The 26,451-nt window shown below is 47.8% G+C and overlaps 11 protein-coding genes across 11 annotated transcripts; 7 read left to right on the top strand and 4 right to left on the bottom strand.

Annotated features, from left to right (window-relative positions):
* On the bottom strand, nt 1–684 carry YALI1_D02180g (uncharacterized protein; the record flags this gene model as incomplete). The annotated part of the gene is made up of 1 exon (XM_502304.1): nt 1–684. The coding sequence occupies one exon, from the start codon at nt 682–684 to the stop codon at nt 1–3; it is 684 nt and encodes a 227-aa protein (XP_502304.1).
* A 285-nt stretch (nt 685–969) lies between these two features.
* Nucleotides 970–1,614, top strand: YALI1_D02183g (uncharacterized protein; the record flags this gene model as incomplete). Its single annotated transcript, XM_068282570.1, has 1 exon — nt 970–1,614. One exon carries the CDS (start codon nt 970–972, stop codon nt 1,612–1,614), a length of 645 nt encoding a protein of 214 aa, XP_068138671.1.
* A 950-nt stretch (nt 1,615–2,564) lies between these two features.
* Nucleotides 2,565–3,314, bottom strand: YALI1_D02206g (uncharacterized protein; the record flags this gene model as incomplete). Its single annotated transcript, XM_502306.3, has 1 exon — nt 2,565–3,314. The coding sequence occupies one exon, from the start codon at nt 3,312–3,314 to the stop codon at nt 2,565–2,567; it is 750 nt and encodes a 249-aa protein (XP_502306.1).
* Nucleotides 3,315–4,756: 1,442 nt separating this feature from the next.
* Nucleotides 4,757–5,779, top strand: YALI1_D02221g (uncharacterized protein; the record flags this gene model as incomplete). Its single annotated transcript, XM_502307.3, has 1 exon — nt 4,757–5,779. The coding sequence occupies one exon, from the start codon at nt 4,757–4,759 to the stop codon at nt 5,777–5,779; it is 1,023 nt and encodes a 340-aa protein (XP_502307.3).
* Nucleotides 5,780–10,129: 4,350 nt separating this feature from the next.
* On the top strand, nt 10,130–12,007 carry YALI1_D02275g (uncharacterized protein; the record flags this gene model as incomplete). The annotated part of the gene is made up of 1 exon (XM_502308.3): nt 10,130–12,007. One exon carries the CDS (start codon nt 10,130–10,132, stop codon nt 12,005–12,007), a length of 1,878 nt encoding a protein of 625 aa, XP_502308.3.
* Nucleotides 12,008–14,247: 2,240 nt separating this feature from the next.
* Nucleotides 14,248–15,222, top strand: YALI1_D02316g (uncharacterized protein; the record flags this gene model as incomplete). The annotated part of the gene is made up of 1 exon (XM_502309.3): nt 14,248–15,222. One exon carries the CDS (start codon nt 14,248–14,250, stop codon nt 15,220–15,222), a length of 975 nt encoding a protein of 324 aa, XP_502309.3.
* Nucleotides 15,223–16,383: 1,161 nt separating this feature from the next.
* On the bottom strand, nt 16,384–17,166 carry YALI1_D02345g (uncharacterized protein; the record flags this gene model as incomplete). The annotated part of the gene is made up of 1 exon (XM_502310.3): nt 16,384–17,166. One exon carries the CDS (start codon nt 17,164–17,166, stop codon nt 16,384–16,386), a length of 783 nt encoding a protein of 260 aa, XP_502310.3.
* Nucleotides 17,167–17,444: 278 nt separating this feature from the next.
* On the top strand, nt 17,445–18,101 carry YALI1_D02348g (uncharacterized protein; the record flags this gene model as incomplete). Its single annotated transcript, XM_502311.3, has 1 exon — nt 17,445–18,101. One exon carries the CDS (start codon nt 17,445–17,447, stop codon nt 18,099–18,101), a length of 657 nt encoding a protein of 218 aa, XP_502311.3.
* Nucleotides 18,102–18,832: 731 nt separating this feature from the next.
* Nucleotides 18,833–20,572, top strand: YALI1_D02362g (uncharacterized protein; the record flags this gene model as incomplete). Its single annotated transcript, XM_502312.1, has 1 exon — nt 18,833–20,572. One exon carries the CDS (start codon nt 18,833–18,835, stop codon nt 20,570–20,572), a length of 1,740 nt encoding a protein of 579 aa, XP_502312.1.
* Nucleotides 20,573–20,870: 298 nt separating this feature from the next.
* YALI1_D02399g (uncharacterized protein) lies at nt 20,871–22,610 on the bottom strand (the record flags this gene model as incomplete). The annotated part of the gene is made up of 1 exon (XM_502313.3): nt 20,871–22,610. The coding sequence occupies one exon, from the start codon at nt 22,608–22,610 to the stop codon at nt 20,871–20,873; it is 1,740 nt and encodes a 579-aa protein (XP_502313.3).
* Nucleotides 22,611–24,233: 1,623 nt separating this feature from the next.
* Nucleotides 24,234–25,391, top strand: YALI1_D02416g (uncharacterized protein; the record flags this gene model as incomplete). Its single annotated transcript, XM_502314.3, has 1 exon — nt 24,234–25,391. One exon carries the CDS (start codon nt 24,234–24,236, stop codon nt 25,389–25,391), a length of 1,158 nt encoding a protein of 385 aa, XP_502314.3.
* Nucleotides 25,392–26,451: the final 1,060 nt, after the last annotated feature.

The raw sequence follows: 26,451 nt of genomic DNA on the forward strand, positions 1-26,451 counted from the left end.
TCAAATACCCGCGGCCTCGATGTCCCACTGGACAATCGTGAGGCATCTTATGAGTCCGAGCATGGTGAGAAAGGATGCCATTCCCACAGGCACCACGGCAAACACTGCAATCTGGATGAGATCGACCGAACGAGCCTTCTTTTCCAGCGCCAGGTTGGACGTGACAAAGTTCTGGATGATGTACGCCAGCGTGAGCACGCATGAAATGAGAATCCAAATGTGAAGCTGGTACGCTTGTTCTGACGAGATGAGCGAATGGACCGCATGCACCATGACAATGTTGAGGGTAGCTGCACTGAGCATCCGCACAATTGCTGCTGGGGTGGAGTATGTGACGATCCAGCGGATCATGAGTCCGTCGAGCACAGCGTAGGCCAGGTAGCCTGCCACAATGCACCAAATACCGGCCATGATACTTTCTGACGACCGGGTTGACGAGATGGCGCTGTCCTCGTCGCCCATTCTATGTTTCCACGCGTCCAGCAGACACCTGTAGAGACCTAGAAAGGGCGGCAGCACCGAGAGTCCACGTGACACTGCCAGCAGGAAGTGGAGACGAGCATTGACGAACTTGAGTCCGAGAATTTTGAGTGGCGGGTGGTGCGAGTTGTGCGACGCCAGGTTGGACGACGAGGATGTGCGGGAGACCTCCGGGGACGGTGTATTTGGTTTTCGTCGGAACATGGAAGCTGTTTTGACGATCTGCTGTTGTGGGAGTGTGGAAGTGTGTGTGAGGTAGGGGTGAGGTACTACCTAGTTGTATGTTATGATAATGATGTGAGTGCTGTTTGCAAGTGTCCGCTTTTTGCAACGAAGTATATGTAATTGCGTGTCGTGTCTGAGTCCAATGGTGTCTGGGTAGTTGCTGTGCGCGGTGCCGTTCCGTATGTTGTCTTCACCTATCGCTGGGTCTTACTCTCTGCACTCTTGGTGATGTGTTACTGCGGTGAATAAAATTGTGCGTAGAGCATGCATCAGCTAAACTCAGGGGACTGCCGGTATGGGGAGGAAGAACAGGCGGAGTGCGAGTTTTTTTTTATTGTGGGCGACAGAGAGCTGAAATGGACGACTTGGTCGTTACTGGTTTCTGGTTATATTTCAATTGGGCCCAATATGAGACATTTGTATACTTCACGTGATGTCACCTGTGTTGAGTGTGTGTGTGGAGTGTGGGAGCAGACTGCCATTCTGAAAAGGTACCAACAAATACACAATACACGTACAACTACTCGTACAGTAGGCAGACCACCAATTATGGGATACTTTTCATCTATTTTTTACGGGACTTCAAAATTGGGACATTTTTCGACGCCATTCTCACCTCAACGACACGTTTCCAAACACTTGTCTATCTTTCATTTGTTGAATGACTCTGCATTATTAGCATGTTGCTCGTATTCGTTAGGTCCTGGGAGTGGTTTTGTTCAGCTTCTACCAGTACAAGTACAATTAATGTCGGTAAATTGCGAGTATTTGTACTCATGTTGTACCTTAGGAGCCGTCCAATCTGTCTCACATATTCAACAGTCTCACTCAACGGTTTTGTGGCTCAATTGTCTCATTCAACGGCTTCTGGCTAACTCTGATAGTATGTACAGTTCTATCAGGGTGTAATCTGTTGATCATGTTATTAGTCTTAGAAAGACACTACTACAAGTAGTACAAGTACAAGTATAGTACAGTACATACCAATTGGTCACACGACCATCTCTCTCTCTACCGTAGTCCAGAACACTTGTCGAACCACAATTCTCCGCTTTGGGGTGTTTATAGACCCTGTGACGCTAACAGTAGACTGCACTTGTAGTTTAGCGAAGATGGTCTTATCAACACAAGGAGAGTATCAAACACTCGATAGAGCAGCAGCCAATAAACAACAAATATTTTTTTACCAGTAAAATACATATTTAAGTGCTTGTACCGTATTGTATAGTTCTCGTACTGTGTGCATGTACATACATACTGTTCACTCATGCTCAGTCATAGACCCTAGTTGACCCTAGTTGACCACCTCATAACACACTACTGTAGTCCTACAACGCCACCTTCCTTATTGGAGCATGAAAGATATCGGGGACGCAATAGTAGTCAGAAACCAGGACTGGGCTCAAGCCGCAGGTTCGTCTCTTACCAATGATTAAAAAACGACCTGTGATTGTAAAGAGTTGGCAACTGAGGTAGACTAAGCACCAATGAGCAGTACCTGTGTGAATATGTTACACTAAGAATACCCATTGAATCTCTCCTTTCACCAATCTTACGGCTATCTGCTCAGCTCTTTTGAGTCATCTCTATATCACGACTCTGATAGTCTATCTTTTATCTCTGACTATACCGAGTTCCGAATATTTACACCCCATGGTTGTAAAATTGTGGCAAAGAGCTCTACAAATTGATTAAGCGTCTTTTGCTACAGCATTGAGTTGGAACAGCCTACATTGGAGCCATAGCTACCCCACAACAGTACCGATTCATGCTCCGATCAGACTCCATCAATCGACAGTGCCGGTACTCGTGCGTATATCATCGTTCATTTACTATTGTTAGTCCACCGTTAGAACTGGTTACTGATACTTCGCCAACACATCATCGTTCCATCGGAGGTACTTGCCGTCAATGTCCTTGGAGCCACCCTCGATGGCCAGGTTGGCAATGACGGTTCCGGGAGTCTCGGGAGCGAGGAGCTCCTTGTTGGAGTGTCGGTCCACAAACGACTGGTGAACAGCAGGGTCCATGCCACCAGAGTGCTTCTCTCGGATGTTGACCTGCATGTTGGTGTCGACGACACCGGGAGCGATGGAGACAGAGAAGATTTCGGGCTCCTCGACGGCCAGAGAGGCGGCAAAGTGGTTGAGAGCAGCCTTGGTGGAACCGTAGGCGGCCCAGCCCACGTAGTTGCCGGTAGAAGCACCAGACGAGACAAAGACGCACTTGCCGTGGGTCTTTCGCAGCTCGGGAACAGCCTTGCTCACTAGATCAACCACGGCAAAGACGTTGACCTCGTAAATGTTGCGCCAGTCAGCAATGTTAGCGTCAGCAACCTTGGCCACAGGCTCGAGGATGCCTGCGTTGAGAACAATACCGGAAATGCCGTTGCCAAGCTTCTTGGCGGCCTCAATGGCCTTGTCGGAGGTGGTCCCGGAGGTGATGTCGCCGCAGACGTAGTCAAACTGGCCAGGGTGGGCCTCCTTGAGCTCCTTGAGAGGTCCCTCGGATCGAGACACTCCCAGCACTTTTTGGTTCTTGGAGAGGAGGATCTTGGCAATGGCGAGTCCAATTCCTCGCGAGGCTCCAGTCAGAATGATAGCGGGCATGTTGAGTCAGATGTGTGTGAGAATGAGGTGTAGAAAGAGAGGTTTCAGTCGCAGTATATAAGCCTATACCAGTATCTTGAGCTGTAGGCATCTGCACAATGAGGTGCATATCGAACCTAATCTTGGTACCAAGCAATCCGAGTTCCGGGAGAGGGAAGAATATGGAGGTGGTGTATACCGAGTATACCGAAGAGGCGGGAGGTACGGAAAAGAGTTGAAGCCACATACAAGTTGTTAAATCTGGGAAATGTGCGTGTTTTTTAATATATTTTTTTAAAAAACAATACTTTTTTTGATTTTCCCCATTTCAGGGAGGTTGTTTTTTTTTTTTTTTTTTTTTTTTTTTTTTTCAACTTTTCCGTCTCACCCAAACGGCAGCACGCCCAGTCATAGTACCTTAGGCACTGTAGAACGACTCTTAGCCGCGGAAAGATAAATAAAACAGTCGTAAAAGTACAAAGTTGTGGAATTACTAAGCAACAGACAAAATCATGATTCTCACCAAGTCGACCAAAACCTATTGCTCCAAGTAAGTCTCTGTGCTCTCGGTCTACGCTGCGTTGTCCACGGACTCCCAAACATAGAGTTTCGCTTGGTCCCACGTTTTTCAGCGTGCACGATATACGACAGATGTACGAGAAATGAGATGCTTGCGAGGGACAGAAATCGGAGCTCTGTGGACGGGAAGATCACATGACAAACAAAGACCACTCCAGGAGTTTCAATGATCGCCATATTTCAAGTATGAATAGTGCTTGTAGTGCTTTACTTGCACCTATACACTCCAGACAGTGTTATCTTCGGACCGCAACTTTAAGCTCTGGTGAAGCTACTTGTAGCTACAGTATAATAAGGGGTGGTTTTAACGAGGGTCTTAATTGGAGAGATGGGGCGGGGATGAGAGAGTTGTGAATGGCACGAAGAGATGTCGATATTTCATCTCTATCACAATCTACTTCTGAACAACCATTAACACTGGTACAGTATCGCACTTGTACTATACCTGACCTCCTTTGGTGGCAACTCACGTGCTCTGGAAAACTCTGTTACTACACATTTCGAGAAGCTTCCAGGTGCCATATTTTTTGGCTTTGATTTTGAAATTCATGTTGGGGTTGAGGGGTGCAGATAGGGTGATAGTAGGGCCCTGTATACTGGCGGTGTAACCGGGGAAACCGAAGACAAGTATATGATTGCTGAGTCAGATCACGTGTTTCTTACTGAGACCCTGCAAATCAGCCCGGCGCTCCTTCCCCCTTTGGTCACATGACCTGTCATGGTGCGTGCCAGTAGTCTACTTTTGTCTACTTGTACTTTTCCATCTGCAGCGATTTAGAATTGACAGCGTGCACGACGTTACCCATAAGTCAAGTCAGTACACAGCACCACCAAGGCTCGACTCCACAACAGCACAAGACTACTCCCACACTTCTCACCCCAAAATGAGCGAAAAACGCTCGTTTACGCCGGCGCAAAAGGCGGCCGTGGACCGGGTGCGCAAGTGCCGGACCTACGACTACTACGCCATTCTGGACATTGAATCCACGTGTACGGACGGCGAGGTCAAGAGAGCGTACCGCAAGCTGGCTCTGATTATGCATCCTGACAAGAACTCGGCTCCGGGCGCCGACGAGGCCTTCAAGCTGGTTTCCAAGGCGTTCCAGATCCTGTCGGACCCCCAAAAGAAGCGAATTTTCGATCAGACCGGCTCGGATCCAGATTCTCGAGGCGGTGGAGGCGGGGGATTCAGCTCGGGATTCAGCAGAGCAGCCTCGGGAGGTGGAGGAGGCGGAGGCGGATATTACCGACAGGAAATGACGCCGGACGATCTGTTCAACATGTTTTTTTCGGGCCAGGGAGGCGGGTTTGGAGGCGGTGGCGGGTTTGGCGGGTTCGATTTCGGCCCGGGAGTGCGAGTTCACACGTTTGGAGGCGGAGGTTCGCCGTTCGATGCGTTCATGGGAGGTCCGCGAGCTGCGCAACAGAGAGCAGGTGCCCAAGGACAACAAAGACGACGCCAGGGAGCAGGCATGCAAGGAGAGGAGAACTGGAACACACAGGTACTGTTTCCGACCATTGTGCTCATTCTGACGTTGTTTGTAATTCTTCTGGGCGACTCGTTCAGCTCGCTGGCAGACCAGTCGCCACACTTTGAATTCACACCAGCCCATCCCTACACACACAAGATGCAGACCCCCAAGTACAAGGTCGACTACTACGTGCGCAAGAAGGACGTGATCAATGGTCTCAGCAAGAGCAAGCAGCACCAGCTGGACAGCACGGTGGAGAATAATTATGTCTACGACCTGAAGAACCGGTGCAACAGAGAGTATGCCTACAAGCAGCAGAAGATTCAGGACTCTCAGGGTTGGTTCTTTACCGATGAAAAGGAGCTGGAGGAGGCCCAGAACATGAAGTTGCCCTATTGTGATAAGTTGAAGGATTTGCAGAGTAATCTGTTGTAAGCCGGGCGCAGGACTACGAGCGACGTAGTCCGCACTGCCATCTAAGGGCAGTTACGATTCGCCCACAGCACTCTAACAACAGTTGCGTTGTCCTCGCAGCATAACACCTTCCATTGCACTAATACAATGGCAAGCTATATAGTAAATAGATAACGAGATGGATTAATAAGGGGCTTAGATACTGCTTATCGTGGCTAGGTCTGTGGAGGGAAGGGCCCAACGTCAAGTAGAATGTCGAATAATGTCCCAACTAATGGTTTATTTTACTTGACGAAATCCAGACGCTCAATTATTTTCCCTGAAACGGATCAACAGTGAATGAGCTCTGCACAGGGTGTTTTTGGAGCCACCGAAACACCCCAGTTGAAATTCCTAAGCCTTAGGACTGAAAATGACCCTGTAATACAAGTACAAGTACAAAGCTGTACTCCAATCCTGTATCGTGATTCAGGAACAAAACCACCATTCAACCAGCTACTTGTCGATGCCCAGATTTTGGAGATATCAGATAACAGATCAGCCAGACTGTTGACTTCCTAATGACATGCGTTTTCCATAGCTCAAAGACTTGTGGAAGGCTCAACCGTCTATCATATTCTTGTAAATGATCAGTGAGGAGACAGTTCCTCTGAGTTCGACTTCTAGACACTGGGAACGTCCTCTCATCTGGGCTTGTCACTCACTCCTAATGGAGACCATCCATTAAACCTGGTTCTTACTCTCCACAACCAACCCTTGGCTTTCGGCCCAGCAGCATTTGTTCAATATTGAAATCGATCGGCTCTGGGTCTACTAGGACATTGCGATCAAGCCACCTTGGCTTCTTCCGAACCTCAGGCAACCATTGTCATACATTCATGCCGCCAGTAATGAATCAGTAGTAAAAAAATTCTTGGGGGTATCTTGGGATCTGTATTCAGCAAGATTAGTGATAGAAGAAGTAGTTTGGTCCAATGTGTCATAGCGAGGTTGCTGTCGGGCTCTCCATAGCTTTCATTCGAATACAAAGCGATTGGTCAGAATTGTAGGCTTAGTGATTGAACAGCTCTTTTTTTTGCCCATTTCCTCTCCAGAAGAGCGTGTGGTAGAGTCCAAGTCTGTTAAAGGCTGGCCAGGGTGCTTGCCCATCATTTGTGACGTAATACAGCGACTCACAGGACCCAACCCTGGCATCTCGCTCTGAATTGCAAGTTGCACAGGTCACAAACCACACGAGAGCGACAAGGAGGTTCGGAAACGCATTGAGGGAGTGAGTACTACACTTCCAGGGACTCACTAAGTTTCTATCGTTCATGGTGTTGTAGTTGGTGTATCAAGTACAGACAGCTACAGGACTACAGTACTTGTACAAATACAAGTAGAGACTCCTTCGGTACAAGTATCATTTTATTCAGTCGAAATTCCAATAATCTCTGTTTATGGCTCGTGCTCAACTTATACAAGCAGGATACTCGTATCGTGTTTCTTGTTATGCTGACCCCAATTGGAATGCATAGAGGGTGGAAATTTGAACAGGAAGGAGCCAGGTCACAGCCATGAATATATGGAGCGATTTGGTCACGTGAGTTTTTTATCCGATTCACATTGGGATGGTCGAAACCGGTTGAATAAAAGCCGAAATTTCGCGGAAAATGAAGATCAGTCAGCATCGCCATCAATCTCTCTTGGATGCATGGTGTACAATAAAGAAACAGATTCGAGGATTCTGCGGACACAAGAGGGCTAGTATGGATGGGAAAATTTGACTAGAGCCACAATGAGAGCTGATTCCAAATGAGCATTTGTTAATCACACTCGTATTGATTCGCTGCTGTCTGGCGTGCGAACCCTTATTTACGACAGGGGGTCAGAGGAGAGCGACTCCACAAGACACAATCTAGCACTTCACGAGACAACACCTGTTAGTAAACAGTATCAATTGATAGTACTCGGAGCATAATCAAATGCTATTCAAATCGTATTCGCCACTACAAACACGTCGCCACCGATATACTCTTCTCCATGTTTTCCACGTTGCTCTGTTCTTCAGTAGTTTACGTTTCAAGTAAATATAGATCTGGAAAAGAACGTCATAACGTAGCTGAGTGGAGCGAAGAGACGTTAGTAGTAGCACAAGAAGTTACCAAACGAGTACAGTACTGGTAAATGGGCACTCCACCATCGTCCATACACTCTCTAGAGGGCTGCCCGCGATTGATATTGCTCAGGCTAACTTTCGCTCAACAAACTCTTCAAGTAAGTCTACGTTAATACTGAGCCCCACAGAAAAAAGAAAAGAAAAAAAACAAACTTCTAAAGCAAACCGGCCGGGTCTAATTCTGCGCTGTAGCCTCCTTACATGAAAAGTGGCTCGGCTGGGTGAGACTAATGGCTGTACAGGTTTGAGACAGCGGCAAGTCTGCTTCGATTTGGGCTTTGATTTGGTTGCTAGATGGCAGGGTTTGCACATGGTACAGTCCGAGTACTATACGAGTACTCGTACGGCATTGCTTGCGCGTGCACCGCCATTTTGCACTGCCATGTTGTACGGCTTGTTCTCTTCTCTTCTCTTCTCTTCTCTTCTCCATGCGTCCAGTTGCTCTTCTTCGTGGGACCCCTTTGGTGTGATCTCCGTGACAAAAACACGTTTTAAAGGTGCGCATATGCAGGTTCGAACCCCCAACCTTACTTTGGCTCCCACAAGGAGTTGCCATGGCAGCAGATATTGGCCAGACGCGAAGGAAAAACCGAGGACCATGTCTCAGCCTATTAATAGTGGTAGCGTGGTGGGTTCATAAATCCCCTCATGATCAGTTGGAGCGTCCTACGCCCTCGGAGAGACGCTGCTTCTTCTCCTCCTGCCTCTGACACATGCCAATGCCTCACGGTGTTTCACAACCTCAGTTTGGCCCAGCAGCGATCCTTCCCCATAATTGCTCCAGACCAGCCCCCGAATAGACTCGCACATAAGCTCGGGGCTGTACACGAAGACGCGATGAGAGGGTTGGGTCCAAAGAGCCCACTGTAGAGTGTAGATTATACGACGGAGAACGAATCGGGCTAATTAGCCGTGTGAAAGATGGCCGTGAAGAGTCCAGGAAGATGGAGCAATAGTGTCAAGAGAAACAGACACAAAAGACTCCTCACTAACATCGACCACCAACCAATATCTCTCCAGGCCACCTGTCAAAATGACGTGCATTTCCGTGGGTATTGTATGTCTGTAGTGGTACATAATTACTGTATGCAACTCTGGCAATGGCTGAAACTGTCCATCCCTACCAGCCATACATGACAATCGAAGGGCAGGGTTCCTACAGCAGAGTGTGAAGGCGAGAAAGCTGAAACTGCGTGTAAGACGCGGTTGCCGCAAGTGGAAGCAGCGTGAATTAATATGAATTGTGTCAGGGAAAAGCAGCAATAGGCGACCAACTACTGTGCCAGTAGCCCTGTTGTACAGCCTATAATTAGAAACCGAAGCGAGGCTAATTACAGCTCGTGCACGAGTAGAAGTACTGTGAGCCTGTGCCCGAACCAGTCAGTGACAAAACCGGTCAGTCGATCTTGTCCTGCCAAACGCGAGTGTGCTTCAAGCCCAAATTGAGTCTTTTCTTTCGTCTTCCCTCTTGGTCAAGACCCATTGTCTGCCATCCCAACATGTGCTGTAACTGTCAATCGCTGCATGGCTGGTCAAGGGCAGCAATCAGAAGGGAAAATACCCGGAGAAAAAAATACTGGAAAAACTTTCAAATGGGCACATAATTTCCTCCACGATGGATATATTAGTCTGCACTCGGAAATCTCCACTTCTGTCGCATCCAGAACCACCCACTGATACCTCCAACAACCTGTATCTAACCCTCTTAACCTCGTCCAGCTCGTCTCAAACGCTAACATTAACACCCTTAGTCTCAAAGTTATCCCGCACCCTAAACCCCTTTGGTTGTATGTCGGCTCATCAAGGGGCACTACTGGTTTCGACAAGAGCGGTTTAAAAGGCGCTCATCGGCTATTTCGATCTTGTGGCACCGTCGAGCAGAACCAACGAGCGAGATATTTGGCACTGCGAAACGACACAAAAACAAATAACGGCACTTGCGACCTAGACACACTACAGGTAGACAGATCAGCCAATCTTGTTTTGATCCAGCAAAAACAGGCCGATACAGAACAACACAGCCAAACACTTGTTCACATATTCAGACGAACCAGAAACCAAACAAAAGACCAGACTTCGAACACGGTCAGATTGCATCTTCATTACAACATCATAGACAGCATCAACATCGCACCAGTTGCACATTAATCACACCTACTACCCGCACCCAGCATCGCACTTTAATCACACCATACCACAACCACCCTCACAACATGAAACTCACCACAACCACTTTGCTGGCACTATCGAGCCTGGCAAGCGCATTCAGACCGTTTTCGGGCCACGATGAAATCGCTAAAGCTGCTAGAGAAAACGTGCCCTCCCTTGGAGAACCACAAGCAGCCATTCTTCCGAAATCTCCCTTCAAGAAGGCCGCCTCCTCTCCCCTCCAAAACAAAGCCTCTTCAGGAGGCACTTCAGTAGCTACATCGTCAGTGGACTGCAAACGGTTCGTCCCCATCGAACAGGACGGTGGTGACGTGTCCTATTACGTCAACACCCAGCTGGGCTCTTCCCAGGCAGAGTACAGAATGGTGCTCGATACTGGCTCATATTACATGTGGGTGTACAGCGAAAATTGCACCAGTACAGCCTGCATGAAGCGAAACCGCTTTGGTGTTGACAACTCCACCACCATCAAGCCCACAGACCATACCTACTCCATTTCCTACACCAGCGGTGACATTGATGGCGACATTGTGGTGGACAACATGACCCTGGGAGCCACCACGTCCCGCACGCAGTTTGGAACAGCCAACCAGGCTGACCCCAGCTTCGCCAGCTTTGCCATTGACGGCATTATGGGCCTTTCGGCTGTCGACAAGAGCGAATCCAACTTCCCATCCCTCATTTCCGTCCTCAAGGACCAGGGCCAGATCGATCAGCGGGTCTTTGGTGTGTCTCTGGGACGAACTGCTGACAATACCGACGGAGCGCTTGTTCTGGGCGACTACGATCACGCTGCTGTCGACGGAGACATTTCCTGGGCAGATGTGCAGTCTGGAACAGCTCTCTGGAAGGTCTCTGTAGATGGAGCGTATGTAGGAGGTAATCAGGTTGATTTCGGCGCCTCACGAAACGCCATTGTCGACACTGGAACCACTCTGCTCGTCATGCCCCCCGAGGACGCTATGAAGTTCCATGGATACATTCCTAACTCGCAGACTGATGGCAAGAATTACGCTATCCCCTGTGATTCGACCGTTTCCATCGAGATTGAGGTTGCCGGAACCAAATGGGCCATCTCGCCCAAGGATTACATTGGTTTCAAGTATACAGACGGCTCCGGACTGTGTGCTTCCAATGTTCAGGGTCTCAAGACTGGCAACGATGGCCAGCAGTGGATCCTGGGCGCTGTATTCATGAAGAACGTGTACACGGTCTTTGATATGGACAAGAAGCGAGTTGGGTTCGCCAATAAAAAGGAGACCGATGTGAACTCCAAGTGCAACGACTTTGTCAAGCAGTACCAGAGTGACCATAAGGAGGCTGCCAAGGGGGCTAGCAGTAGCGAGTCATCTAGTGCCTCGTCCACTTCCGAGTCTTCTAGTTCCACTTCCGAGTCTACTTCAGCTACCTCCACAGAATCTGCTTCTTCGGCCGAGTCCTCTTCAGCCACTTCCACCGAATTCTCCTCTTCTTCTGAGTCTTCTTCTGCTTCCAGCTCTGAAACCTCCTCCAAGGCTTCCAGCACTAGCTCTTCCGAGTCTAGCTCTTCTGAGAGCAGCTCCAAGGCTTCTACCACATCTGAGTCGAGTTCCAAGTCTTCGGAAAGCTCCGCTTCTTCTCCCTCTAGCACAGAAGCCATTCCTTCTGCCTCGGGCCTCATCGCCAACGGTGGCTCTTACAACACTACCCTCAGCAGTAGTGTTGCTTCTGGGGGTTCGGGAAGCTCTTCTAGAGGTTCGACCGAGGCTTCTTCTACCTCAGATGCTTCTTCGGCATCGTCATCTGATGCCTCTTCCCCTGCTTCTGCAGAGTCAGCTGCTGCTTCAGCTGCTCCTACACCTTCCGCTAACAAAAATGGCGGCGCTTCGCTGCTGGTCAGCCTTCCCCTGGCCCTCCTCCCCTTCATCCTTCATTGCATGTAACCGTAGTAAGGGTTACCTCAGCACTTGCATAATATTTAACAAAATGAATCCTTTGATGATTAGATCTGAGTACATACTGTACTTGTATGTAGTAGAGTAATTTTAGGCCCAATTATCGATTAAACTGCAGATATGAAATTTGCTCGTACATTTGCAGAAAAAAAAAGATCTTGTGTGATACTAGAACTGAGTCCGAACAGTTGAACCCACAGGACACTTGGATCAGGATCTAACTCCTGCTACAGAAATTTTATAGCAAAAATAATGACACCATAAAATTCCCCGTAGTTACATTTACATACAAAAGTGTCCTTGTTTTCGGTCCAAAGCGACTCTGTTGGATTCCAACCAAGTTGTCCGACTATCATCACATTTCAGGTCTGTACGGTGTTTTGATTTTTCCCAGAGTCAAAACAGTGTGAGACAAGCAGCACTGAGACACCGGGAATGATTGAGTTTGAGGAAGAGGGGAGGATATAATTAGAAAAACACAACAGAAAAGCAAGTCTTCTCTGTGTGTATTCAGGTCACGTAGCCATTACGTTACTTTTCGTCTCAAATGTCCGCCCATTAGATGACTCGTTCGTGTGCAGTATGTACTGTACTGGCACAGTAGATACCAGTTTGGTCTCGCTGATTGGCTACGCGCAACTTTATTCCACGCACGGCTTCACGTGGGATCTAAAAACAAAGACCGCACGTGAGCGGAAGTGGGTGCGGAAACGGTGCATGAATGGAGGAGGCAGTGGCTACGTTAGGCCATTCTAGAACCGACTAAAGCCGTATTACGTCGTCGGTGTAATGAGATTGCCGCCTCGAATACTCGGCTAACAACGGCTACCTCTTCAGATAGCTGTATATGCCGATTATCCAACTCTGATGGACCTCCAATTAGGTTGCTTGGGCGCCGATCAGAGTTAGATGATGGACTGTATGATAAGAGCGTCCCTGTATCGTCTCGAAACAGTGCGACAACCTCGTTGGTAGGTATATATGTTTAAGACGTGTTGCATAGCAGCCTTCCGACCTGCTACATCTCTTAGCCCTCTATAACACTTGGCATATAGAGTGTCGTACATGCCGTACAGTTATGTAGTGTGATTTAAAAGACCCTGTGTTATCGGTGCCAATTACAACGCTTTGATACTGCACTGTAGCGAGGTAAACGCCATATCAGGGTGTGTTTAAAAAATATACAACATGGGTAAATCAGAAGTAGAATCGGAAAGCAAGACAGAGAGGGTGGAGTATTCAACCCAGAGTGGGAGATCAGAAATACCAAGAACAAATAAATCGCCGCCAGCATGTAGCCATTAACTTGACACCTGCCACTCGACCGTTCCTGACTACAAGTAGCTCCTCGGACGTTCCGGTTACCCCTCTTGACTTGACGTTTTGTAGTCGGAATGCTATATCCGCCCTACTCTACGTAACAGTACATACATAACCACGCCTACAAGTAGTCAGGGAGCCCACGGACGATCCTACTATGAATAAAACGGCTCTAGACGATACTAAACGGGTCTACACAATATTTAACGGGTCTAGACGATATTTCCTCCGTCAAATATTGGTCTTTGCTCCCCCAGTCTCTCTCCGTCTGGTCTATTTCTGGACTAAGCGGTTCGCGCCTTGTCACTGTAATTCCCTTCGCAACTCCCACATGACTCTACACCCAGGTTGCGCCAAAGCGCCCCCACAGAGTCTATGTTGAGTGACATAATAAGCGAGCCGCGAAAGAGAGTGAGTAAAAGTAGACATTTGGCGGTTTGGAGACAATAAATAGAAGCGAAAAAAAAAAACAACACCACCAACAACGACCAAGAGCAAGGTGTGTAACACACCGACCTCGGAGCAACTCCGTCCGCCCGCTAACTCCACCCTCTCCCCCAATGTTGTGCTGATGCACCATCCCACATACCACTCAAACTCTATCTACCCTTATCTCCTGGGCTTATCAGCTGCCGTTCACATGTATATAGAAGAGAGGGGGGACGGACATACCTGGTAAACGATACTTCATACAAGATAGAGCACTGAAGACGTTCTAGACGACAACAACAGCGATAGAGAAGATATCAACAGCGATTAAGACGACATCAGTACAGCCACAGCCACAACTACAGCCACAACCACAGCCACTGTCGACCCATACCTGCCACACCATACAGTCATAACACGGCCACAGTCTTAGCCACACCCATCAAAGACACATTTCGAAACCCACACACCTTCTCAACATGCGCGAAGAAGCTCTCAAACTCATCTCCCAGGGACTCACCCAGCTGTGTATAGTCATCTGGGTGGTGGCTCTGGCATACCAGTGCTACGCCAACTTCCGAAACAAAAGAGTGGACGGATTTTCGTTTGGATTCCTTCTCTGCTGGATTGGAGGAGACACGTTTGCATTGTGGGGTGCTCTGCTGACCCACCAGCTGCCGTTCCAAATCTTTCTCGCCACATACTACTGCGGCATTGACGCGATTCTCCTCTCGCAGTACTTTTACTACGAGACTCTGGGCTATGGAGCTCACAAAATGGAGAGCACGGGCCCCGAAGTGACCGAAATCGAGGTCCTGGACGGCTACACAAACACTCCTATCGAGTTGGAGCGCAAGGGCAAAGCTCCTATCGAAATCCGAACCAAGAAAGCCACACCTGGCGGTCTTTCGGTCACACCCTCCCCAAACTACTACAGCATTTCGGCCTCGTCCTCGTCCGTGCCCAAGTTCATTCCCGGAAGCGTCACCAAGGCGTTTCTGGCAGCCTCCTTTGGAGCCTCTAGAGCCGCAGCTGCTCCCATTGTCATGAAGGGGGTTAAGACGGTTGTAGACAACACAGATGCCCACATGTCCACGGCAGCCATTCCTCTCCTCTCAGCTCTCACTCTCGGCATCTTTGTGTCCTACACATCCTCTCTTCTCTACACAGTGTCGCGAATCCCCCAGGTGTACAAGAACTACAAGCGGCAGAGCACTGAGAACATGGGTCTGGCCATGTTCATTGCTGCCTGCTGTGGAAACGCCACCTACTCTATGTCCATCTTTGCCATTGGATTGACGCTGGAGGAGTCAGTGAGACGGGCCTTCTTCATCAAAGAAGCTCCGTTTGTCGGAGCTGCCAGCATAACTGTGCTGTTCGACTTTGTCATTTTCTGGCAGCGATGGAAGTATGGAGAGGGAAGAAAGGCGGAGACGCTGCCGCTATTGGCCTAGACAGCCTTTAGAGGCTGGTACAAGTTTTCGAACAGTCCTAGAGTACACAGTACATGTGCAAGACCTGTTACAATGTGCACTTGTACGGCCCGTTCTTGCCCTCTTGAACGGGTATGAGCATAGACATAGCATTATTTATTTATGAGATTAACGATACAAGAATTGTAGGTACAGGTTGTAAAGCGACACAAAGCAGCATAATCAACACAAAGGCAACATAATCACTACTGTACTTGAACAAAAACAATACAAAAACAGCAATACTTCCTTGGATCGCTTCTCGTGACTCCAGGTTGTAAAACTGTCTACTGCATGCTGTACCCCTCTCCCCTCTTTGGCTTGTTTATGACACCCTTGTCCAACTGACCCTGTCTCACATGTCATTCTCGCTTGGATTGTCTTGAATAGGAAAATATTCCCTGGCTGGTGTGGGTGGACCGGGGTTGGTGAATGTGAAGATCAGTATTATAATACGTAGAATTTCTGAGCAAGAGTTTTAGATACAGTATTTTGTATTGTACAGCACGAGTGATACATCCGTGGGAACGGCTGAAAATGAACTTGGTGGACAACTCGAGGAATAGTAGAGATGATGGGAAACAACAACGGGGAAGAAGAAGGTATAAATAGTATCTCTATATGGTTTTACTTTGGAACTAGTATTTGGAAAGTCGGTTGAGTGAGGTGCTTTCTCATGGGTGTAGGTAGTGGGTTGATGACACCGGAGCAGTTAGGTGGAACGTTGTCGTATATCATGCTATCGGAAGAGGGGCTCTTTTAGTGAGTAATCCAAGGTGTCTTTCGTATGGAAACGGATCAGCAGAAGAATCATTAGGTATCCGTCTATGAGGATGTTTTTGGTGTTTCTTCCAAGCTTATCGGATATTCCTAAATGATACCAAGTAATTGGTCAACAAAAGGTCACTGTAATACAAGAGAAAATACTCCAATACTCCTACATGGTACTGTAATCACAGTACAAGTACATACTACAGGGATTATGTACATGATGTGGGATGTTGCCAGTGCTGCCCAAGGAAACCGAGGCTCCAGGATTATGACATAGCTACCCCATGGTTCCTGTCGCCAGTAACATATGACCAGACCCTTCACAGCCGTGATCGACCCTGGGTATTGTTGACGTACGGCTGCTCATTAGTACTACTTCTTCCTCTTCTTCGACTTTTGCTGACTACCACTTCCCCTCCTCCACAAAGCCTCAACATCCAACCTATACCTCTCGAGCTCACTAGCCGGATCTACCGACGACAGAGCATCTCCCACCTTCTCCAATAACCCCCCATTACCCAAAATAGGACCCAGCTTCGACATGATGTGGTAAATGCCAATGCACCAGCCCGATTCTTCATCGGTGGCAGTTGCCCAGGCCAGGGTCACGAGGTAATCTTGTAGGGAATCAAAATCCTCGGGAGAAATGGACTCAAAAAGATTGAAAGAAACAAGGTAACCCTTGCCTATAATTTCTTTTGTGGCGGTTCGTCGCATTGCCACCCAATGGGCTTGATGTCGTCGAATGTCAATGTTGCGTTTGTACAAGTTTGGACCCATATATCTGGAAGCGATACCCCACAACTGGCTCATACTGTACTGGGTAGGGGTGTCCATGACCAGAGTAGTAAGCACATGCTCAATGGCTGAAAGCAGCTTGATGACAGACAGTAAGTCGTGGGGATCGTCCAAAGAAGCCACTGTCGCAGCCAGATCTCGTTCAAGTAGCGTTCTTTCTGTGTCTGTTATTCGAGGACCATTGTGAGGCACTGCCATGAGATACTGAGTGTTGTCATCGAGCAGTTTTTGGAGCTGGGTTGCTGCAAAGCTCCCGCTTGATCGGTCGTAGCTGGATATTTCACATTTCGGTGGCTGCTTGCTGTATCCCGTTGCCAATGGCGCTGTGAACGGGTTTTCTGGTTTGTCAATGTTCATGTTTGGAGTGATGAAGGTTGAGTTGAAGATTGGGTTTGAGAGTGGCCGAGTACAGTGATTGGAATCGGTTCTTGAGCGTGATCAAAAAAGATTGTTGGTTTTTCAGGGAAACAAAAACGGTCCCAGAAATTAATCGCGCCATCATCTGTCCCTCTTATTCTGGCTTTTTTCTCTCCAGTCTCGCACCATTTCGGCGACACGCATGCCTCCTGCACTGCACTGTACATGCAGAACTATTTGTATTCTCCTCAGACAAGATCACCAAAGTAATCGTCACCATGTCCTTCAGAGGAGTTCCAGTATCATCTGCAGAGGCAAAACAGCGCCAAGAGCGAGATCTCGCCAAGTTGCGCGTGCCGAAAATCTACAGAGAGGCGGTGGACATGACCAAGGTGAACCGGCCGATCATCAACCGGTGGATCACTACGAAGCTGAATGAGCTGCTGCCAGACGACGACATTATCACTGATTACACCCTGGAACTGTTGGGTGGAGACAAGCCAGATATTCGGGAGATCCAGCTGAATCTGAACGGGTTTCTGGAGGAGAACACAGCCAAGTTCTGCAAGGAGCTGTGGGAGCTGCTGGTGGCTGCCCAGAAAGACAAGGACGGCATTCCGCCGCAGTTGATTGCCATCAAGAAGGAGCAGATGGAGCAGGAGCGGGTGAAGCGGGAAATCAAGATTGAGAGTTGGAGTGGTGGGGGCGGTGGTGGAAGAGACAGAGGTGATAGAAGGGAAAGAAACGACAGAAGAGACGCAAAAGGAAGAAACAGAAGAGATGGAGATAGGAGGAATGGCGATCGAAGAGACAGAGACAGAGATAGAGATAGAGACGACAGGTCAAGTCGTTCAAGTCGGTACAACCGATCAAGATCAAGATCTCCGACTGTCAAAAAGGAAACAGATGAATATGGCCGGGACCGGAAGGACTAACTGCATTATATATAAATATAGATTCTTGATTAGTGATCAAAGCATGAGATACTGTCAAGGCAAGCAAGCCTTACAATATCTGTTGGCTTAGTTAAATCTTTTTTGAGATGTAATAATTGGGGAACCTCTGTTAGATGAACAGTTGCGGCTTACTCATCTTAGACATGGTCCAGTTTAGGCGTAATTAATTATCAGTTTTAATGCGCCTCTACGTAATAAGCGTTGCCACAAGTTACAGTAGAGATGATACCATTGCTACAGGACCGTATAGCGTATATAATGACGAGGCTAATTGATGATGATCGACAGCGAAGACATATCTACGTCAATCTGACGCTTCATTTTGTGCTTCTTGTTCGGATTTGTGTTTCTCCCAGTGCACCCAGTTTTTTGCTGACCATTTTTTGCTTACCAGTTTTTGCTCGCGCGTTTTCTCGATTGAACTCTGCTGCGAGGGTGGTGTAAGACACACTCCCTGTAGAACATGCATTTCGAGGTGTGACATTTCCATCTCTGTTAAATCAAACGAGTGACACAAACGGAATAAATCTACATATACGTCGAACCCTCTTCTTCTCTTCTCTCTCTTCCTTAATAGACACCCTCGCTATCGACTCTGCTCCTCCTTATCACACCATCAAAGTTTAGGGTGTGTCCCAACACCACCTCCACACCACACTCTATTATCACCACCTCCACGACTACATACCACTCCTTCCACCACCTCACAAATGGCGACCGAACACGTGGAACACGCCGAAAACGCCAAGCAGTCGCCCCAACCGTCCTTCTCGGGCTCCGAGAGCGGCCGAATTGGCCGGTACCAAATCATCAAGACTCTGGGAGAGGGCTCCTTTGGCAAGGTCAAGCTCGCCTACCATCTGGCCACCCACGAAAAAGTAGCGCTCAAAATCATCAACAGAAAGACGCTGGCCAAGTCGGATATGCAGGGCCGAGTCGAGCGGGAAATCTCGTACCTGCGACTGCTCAGACACCCCCACATCATCAAGCTGTACGACGTGATCAAGTCCAAGGATGAAATCATCATGGTGATTGAATTTGCCGGCAAGGAGCTCTTTGACTACATTGTGCAACGTGGAAAGATGCCCGAAGACGAGGCTAGGCGATTCTTCCAACAAATCATCTCCGCAGTCGAGTACTGCCATAGACACAAGATTGTGCACAGAGACCTCAAGCCCGAGAACCTGTTGCTCGACGAAAACCTCAACGTCAAGATTGCCGACTTTGGACTCTCCAACATTATGACCGATGGTAACTTCCTCAAGACCAGTTGTGGCTCTCCCAACTATGCTGCTCCCGAGGTTATCAGTGGCAAGCTGTATGCTGGCCCCGAGGTCGACGTGTGGTCCTGTGGTGTCATTCTATACGTCATGCTGTGCGGCCGTCTCCCCTTTGACGACGAATTCATCCCCAACCTCTTCAAGAAGATCTCCAATGGTGTCTACACCATTCCCCCCTATCTGTCTGCCGGCGCAAAACACCTGCTTCAACAGATGCTGGTGGTCAACCCCCTGAACCGAATCACCGTCCAGGGCATCATGGAAGACCCCTGGTTTAAACAGGGCATTGCCGAGTACCTTGTTCCACGTGACCTGAAGCCTGATCAGGTGGAAATCGACGACAAGGTTGTGGGTGCTCTTTCAGACACCATGGGCTACGACCGAGACCAGGTCTACGAGGCTCTCAAGGCTCCTAAATCCGACGGAACCGAAATCCGAGATGCCTACGACCTCATGAAGGAGAACAGACAGCAGTTGGAGAAGGACTCGACCGTGTTCGACAAGGTGGACGAATCCGGCAAGCCTAAGCACCAGTTCTCGCGAAAGAACCCGCCGGCTCTGACGTTTGACTCACATCACATGCCCACCATTGTCGACCATTCTGATCTTCGAACCCCTAACACAACCATTGCTGTTCTTCCCTCCTCGCTGCCAGCATACCATCGGGCCAACATGATGGCCCATGGTCCCGCTACCCTGCGTAAGCTGAATCCCATCTCATCGCGAAAATCAAAGACCCGATGGCATTTCGGCATTCGGTCCAAGTCGTACCCTCTCGACGTGATGGGTGAGCTCTACCGAGCTCTCAAGAACCTGGGAGCCGAGTGGGCAAAGCCATCAGAGAACGACCTGTGGACCATCAGGGTGCGATGGAGATACACCCCTGAAAAGGATGAGTCGGACAGCACAACTAAGCCAGACAGCGGACTGCTTAAGATGCAGATTCAACTGTATCTGCTGGAGCAGAACTCGTACTTGGTGGACTTCAAGTTTGACGGCTGGGAGTGCGAGACGGAGAGCGGTGAGATTAAGACCCGCGATGTCGCCCAGGTGTCGAATTCAAAGTCCGCCAACGAGACCTTCACGTTTTCCGCATACCCCTTCTTGCATCTGGCCACCCGGCTCATTATGGAGCTGGCCGTGAGTTCTCAGAAGGAGAGTGAGAAGTAAGCACTTGTAGAGCACACTAGGGATTTAGAGGGGATTATGGCACGTACAATATAGATAATTAAGCAGTAGCTGAGTCAGTTGAATGATCAGAGGTGTAACATGAGTGTGGATGGATTGTGTAGAGTCGTTGTTTAAAATAATGAGTTAAGAATAATTATACGACTACAGGATACGATGTACTTGTATTGTATCGATACAGTACATACAGTACATACGTGTAACATACTCCTAAACTGTTGCATCACCTACAACTCCAACTAGTCGGTCATAATTCATTAATACGTTTCCCTGGTGTAGTCTAGGCCAAACACTCCTTGGTGAACTTCTTGAGAAAGATTCGCTCTCTAGACTCCTTGAATTCTCTAGGCTGGATTTCGGCCCAAAAAGAACCCACAAACGGCGCAATACTCTTCTTGTAGCCGGAATAGTTGTCTCGAATGACAATATCCGGGTTGGCAGACCGCTGCTGATGCTCCTTGACGATGATACTCTCAAAGTGGTCCACGGTAGACATGACAATAAGAGCCGACGAGGTTTTGCTCTTGTAGTTGGCGATGAGCGTTTTAAGTGCCCCAGAGTTCTCCACCACCTTGTGGATCAGCTGATGCTTTTGTTCCTCGCTGAGTCCTTCCGAGGCCAGGGGGATAGCCAAGCAGGTGAGAATAGCGCCTGTGTCTCGTTTAGAAGAGGTGCTGTTTGTATCATCCGCATGCTTGTTGATGAACTGAACTAAATTCAGTAGCGTGCTCCACAGCTCATTCCAGTGGTAATTTGAGGGAGTGTCCCTGTAAACCATGAGTGTTGCTTCAGTGACGACCAGAGCGAGATCATAAATGTCTGGGAGAGGTTTCTTCATATTGTATCTGAGACAGCAAAGAAGTGCGTCCAAAAGGCCGGTTCCAAAGGTGTAGGCCTCTGTTTCTGGAAGGGGGGGTTTCCGTTGCTTGGCGTTGATTTTAATAGATGCTTTTGTGTTGAACGACTGGTGCAATTCGGGCAGAAGAAGCTGCAGAATGATTAGAGCCACCTTACTGTACATTTCAGCTCGTGGGTTTTTGTTTTGGTTGGAAAAGAGGTACGAACAGAGAGAGAGAAAGGCTGCCAGGGCAGGCTCGGTGTCATAGTTCTTGGTACGATGTCCTTTATCGGTAATGAGTGTCTTTGCAAACAACTTGTTCTTCTGCACGAATTCCAAAGTGGGAAGCAGAATAGAGAGTCGTTTCGAAGGCAAAGCTGCAATCTGGGCATCTGAGAGAGTGGCAGTTCTGAACCAGCTTGTTTGAGTGGGAATATAGTCGTCTCTGCACTTCACAAACTCAGCCCCTAGAGCAGGTATGATCTTGAGCATAGGTTTTTCGTCCACAAAGTCCGCCAGTAGTGTCTGGTACGGATTAGAACTCTCAAACTTCTCGACATTAGCTAGAAGACCAACCAGTTTAAAGGCCTCAAGAATGTAGGTGTCTTCTGTCTCGTCAAAAGTGATGTACGACATGAGTGCCGAAAAGATGCCTCGCTGGTTGAAGTAGGTCACGACAGAGGTGTTGTAGGCTCCTGAAACCGTCACCATCAATGTTTCCACTGCTTTTCGTTTTGTTTCCAGTTTCACGTCCTTGGATCGAATGATCAGATCAATGCTGTTGAGAAACTGGTAGAAGACCTTGTCAATGGAAGCGAATCCCGCAATGACGTTAATGACGTCGGTGGAGTTGTTGGGCCACGATTTGGCCAGAACCTGGGCCAAAAAAGACTCCAGGAGATTCAGAACATTGGCTTGGTCTGCCGACGACGATCCCGAGATCTTGAGAAGGGAAATACCCTTGTCGAAGAAGGTCTGAGACGCGGTGATCTGATTGGGTCGCAGAAAGACGTCGGTGGGGGTCTTTTGAAGCAGTTCTGTCCACAACTGCTTGTTGCACGTGATGGCGAACAGCTCATGCCAATACTGGGGCGTCTTGGGCGAGTCGGTAAAGAACTGGTCGTATAGCCGCGCATTTTTCGGCTTGATCTCCGTCTTCACCTGTTTGAGAGGAGACGCCATGGTCGAGTTCTGGTGCACTGCGATGTGTTGTCACACTGAACTGTCGTGCATGACATTTGATAGATTGTAACTCCCAAACTTTGATCGTGCGCGCATCGTTGATAGTTTAGCTGGAGTAAAGTCTAAGTAAAATGGTTAACTGGGAATATCACCTTTGCACGTAAAAACAACGAGATAGTGCTACTGGTTTGCCGCAAATGTAATACTGACCAAATACCAGCTTAAAATGCTGATACCGGCTATGGTTAGATATAAAGTATGCCGCTATAAAGTTTTCGGAACATGGCATTAATGATCCCAAGTTGAACTAAATACCTCACAAATGTGCCAAGTATTACAAGTAAATGATGCAAGAATGGCATTACAGCCTCTGGAGCGACAACACACAATGGAATATAATCTCGAAAAGTGACAACAGACGTGTTAAAAAGATATTTGATAATACTTCTAGTTTCGTGACACGTGTTTTTAACTGAAATTACCCCCAACAGTTCACCTCGGCGTCTCTACCACATGTTATACACTCCCCATACCCCCTGTCAAAAAGCACATTGAAGCCTAAGGGCCAAAACAAGAGAGACGTGTAGAAAGATAGAAGGGCATCATCAAAACGACTCAATGGTTGTAATGCAGCAATTTTGACACGATAGGAATGGACTGAAAGGTTTGTTAATTTTCTAGACGACTTGTATGACCCATTACCAATCAGAAGAAGAATTTTTTTTTTGGTTCTAGGGAAATAATCACCTTGTTTTCTTACTGTCAACTTATAGAGAGCTTGTTTTATGAGAAAAAGTGCTATAAACTACATCAATAGACTATTGGTGATAATGACATTCGGATAATACTGTCAGATTTTGGTTCACCATCCTTGTAGCTTGAGTGATGAGGAACTGCTGGCGCAATGCTATTTAGTTGACTTTTTGTTAAAGGGTAGAGTGACTTATGGGGTGGATCCTGGGTAGATATTGGGTAGATCTTGGGGTTTCCAAACGATCTGAAGACGAAATACCTTCTGGAATGTTCAGAGATACATTTAATTTCAAATTAACCAAAAATCTCCTCATCGTCATCTACAACACCTTCGAAGATATTATCTCTGTTTAGAAATTTAACAGTGGTTGATAATTAGCTTTTAGTTGGAAGGATGAGAAATGACACAACACATTAAAACTACACTATGTGAGCACTATCGAGAAGCAAAGAGCTGCCGTCACCGCTCCAGTAACAAGACATCACACATTATTCTGCAGTTTCCAACCCACTTCCCTCATTCTTCACTATCTTTCTCTACGTTGTCGCTGTCTGCGCTCTTCCTTACTGCATTGCATATTCATGAGCCCCAATAAACGCGTAAACTTTCGGAATAGGGAAAAAAAGGACCATCTTAAAGGAGTCTGTAGAAGGCTGTAAAAAAGTCGATTTGTGACTTTTAAAAGCAGAATATTAATTCTAGGCATGTGCTATCGCTAATGCAACCCTCAGATTTTTGTCACCGTCATTATTCGCATGGCTACCACTTCCAAAAGAGGTAACCAGCCCGAAGTTTAAAACGCGAAATCAATTTAGATTGTCGTGACGAAGCTCATCTACACAACCTAACCACCACTCTTGAGGCACGCCATGAACCACATCAACCTCGAAACGGCGAATGGAGCTGATTTGAACCGTCTGCAGCAGATTCTGGGCAAATGCAAGCGTGTTGTTTGTGTGACCGGCGCTGGAATTTCGTGTTCAGCCGGCATTCCGGACTTTCGATCGCAGCAAATTGCTATTGGCAAGGGCAAGAAGAAGGACGAGTCGCAGGGTCTGTATTTCCAGCAGTTTGGTAACCTCAAGGGACGCGAACTGTTTGACGCGTCAATTCTCAAGCGAGAAGACACGACTTTGACGTTTATGAGTTTCATGACTGCTCTCAAGCAACAGTGTCAGGCATCTAGACCCACACGAGTCCACGAGTTTGTGGCCAAGCTGGACACTGCTGGAAAGCTTCTGTCTTGTTACACGCAAAACATTGATTCACTGGAGCACAAGACGGAGGTCTCAGCCAAAAAAATCGTCCAGCTCCATGGTCATTTGGATACCTTGAACTGCATTCAGTGCAGTGAAAAGTTGCAGTGGAAGGACCGTGTTAAGGAGAAGAAAAAGGAGGAGAACAACGACGACAGCGGATTGGAAGAGAATGAGTCCGTCTCCGATGACTCAACACGACGTCATATGATTGCATGCCCCACCTGTGAAGCACGCGCTCTGGCCAGAGAACTTAACGGAAGAAGAAGAACAGCAGTCGGGTGGATGAGACCCAATGTCGTTCTGTACGGGGAACCGCATCCGGAGGCGGAGGAAATTGGCTCCAGAATCACACGCGACCTAAAAAAGAGACCCGATTGTCTGGTAGTCATTGGAACCTCCCTCGCAGTCACAGGTATCAAGACCCTGGTGAAAGATTTCGCCCAGGAGGTCAAGGCCAATGGAGGTCACGTGATTTTCATTAACAAGACCGCTCCCGCCAAGATTTCGGGATTTAGCGAAAATGTCGACTATTTCATTCAAGGAGACTGTGACGCTTATATGAGAGATCTGGCTGATAGATGGCCCTCTCTTTGGTGCAAATCCAAGCAGTCTACCGTCGATTTCAAGGTGCAGAAGGGTGTCAGAACGACGACCAGCACAATCAAGTCTACTACTAGATCGACCAAGTCATCTCCTGGAAAAGTCACCAAGCCTTCTCGCAAAGTGATGCAGCCAGTGTCTCCGTCACGACTGAATCGGGGACTGTGAGAGGACAAGGGCGCTTGCTAGATATAGACCAGGTTGTATTCAGCAACCAATATTTATTTGTATCATATTTGATTGATTTTTAAACGAGTATCGGGGAATATTTAGTTATGAGATTTAGGGAGTTGATCTTACTAACAGGAACAGACTTCTAAGAACAGGCGAATTCGCGGCAGAAACCAGATTTTCACTATATCAAGATGACCGTGCTCATGTCTCGAATTCGATGGTACCACTTGCGTTTCAGCAGGATCAATAGCTGGTATTTTTCACGTTGAGACACTAGGGGGGGGGGGAGGTCTGAATTTCACAAAAGCATTACGAGTGGACCCATGCGTACAACAGCTGCATTCACAGCTCCTCAACCATGCATTAGCCTATATTGACAGTGTGCTGAGCGTTAAGAGGATTGCCACTTTTGCATCAATGTGTACCCTCTACTTGTAGCCTTGTAGCCGTGTCATTCAAGACACATATCAGAACCTCTCCAACAACGAGAGCAGCACTGGATGCAATACCCGAACTTTTAGCGCTGTTCACATGTTTTTTTCTTCGGTCCATCTGGAGGCTTACATAATCAACAAATCTCCGAATCTGGGGAGGGCTGGCTACTTGTATATTTTTGAGTTGTCTTTTTCAGCCGTCTACTTGTAGAGAAAGCTTGAGTTTAGAAACTTGCTGTTTGGTGAGAGGCGGGGTGGAAACAGCGTCAAAAGTGGTCAAAAAGCGGTTGGAAAAGTAGTGTAGGCTAAAACTGGGAAATAACCGGAAGTATTACAATTTGACGGAAGATTGATTTGTCTTTTTGGCGAATTTTCAACAGGCAATTTGCACATCTGGGGGTAAGAATTGGCTTCAACAAAATACAGCAGCTACAGGTAATTACAAGTACAGCATGAGTTGGTCTTACGATTTATACGTCAGTAAGACCAACAAAAGAAATGGCCACTGGTACACATGATTCCAACAGTGTCATAAAAGTAATCAGTGAATGGACTGTTAGGAAAGTCGTTTCACCAACAAAGAAATGCATCAATTTCATTGGTCTATATATCTATACCTC

This window comes from Yarrowia lipolytica, chromosome 1D, assembly GCF_001761485.1.
Source record: "Yarrowia lipolytica chromosome 1D, complete sequence".
NCBI lineage: Eukaryota > Fungi > Ascomycota > Dipodascomycetes > Dipodascales > Yarrowia > Yarrowia lipolytica.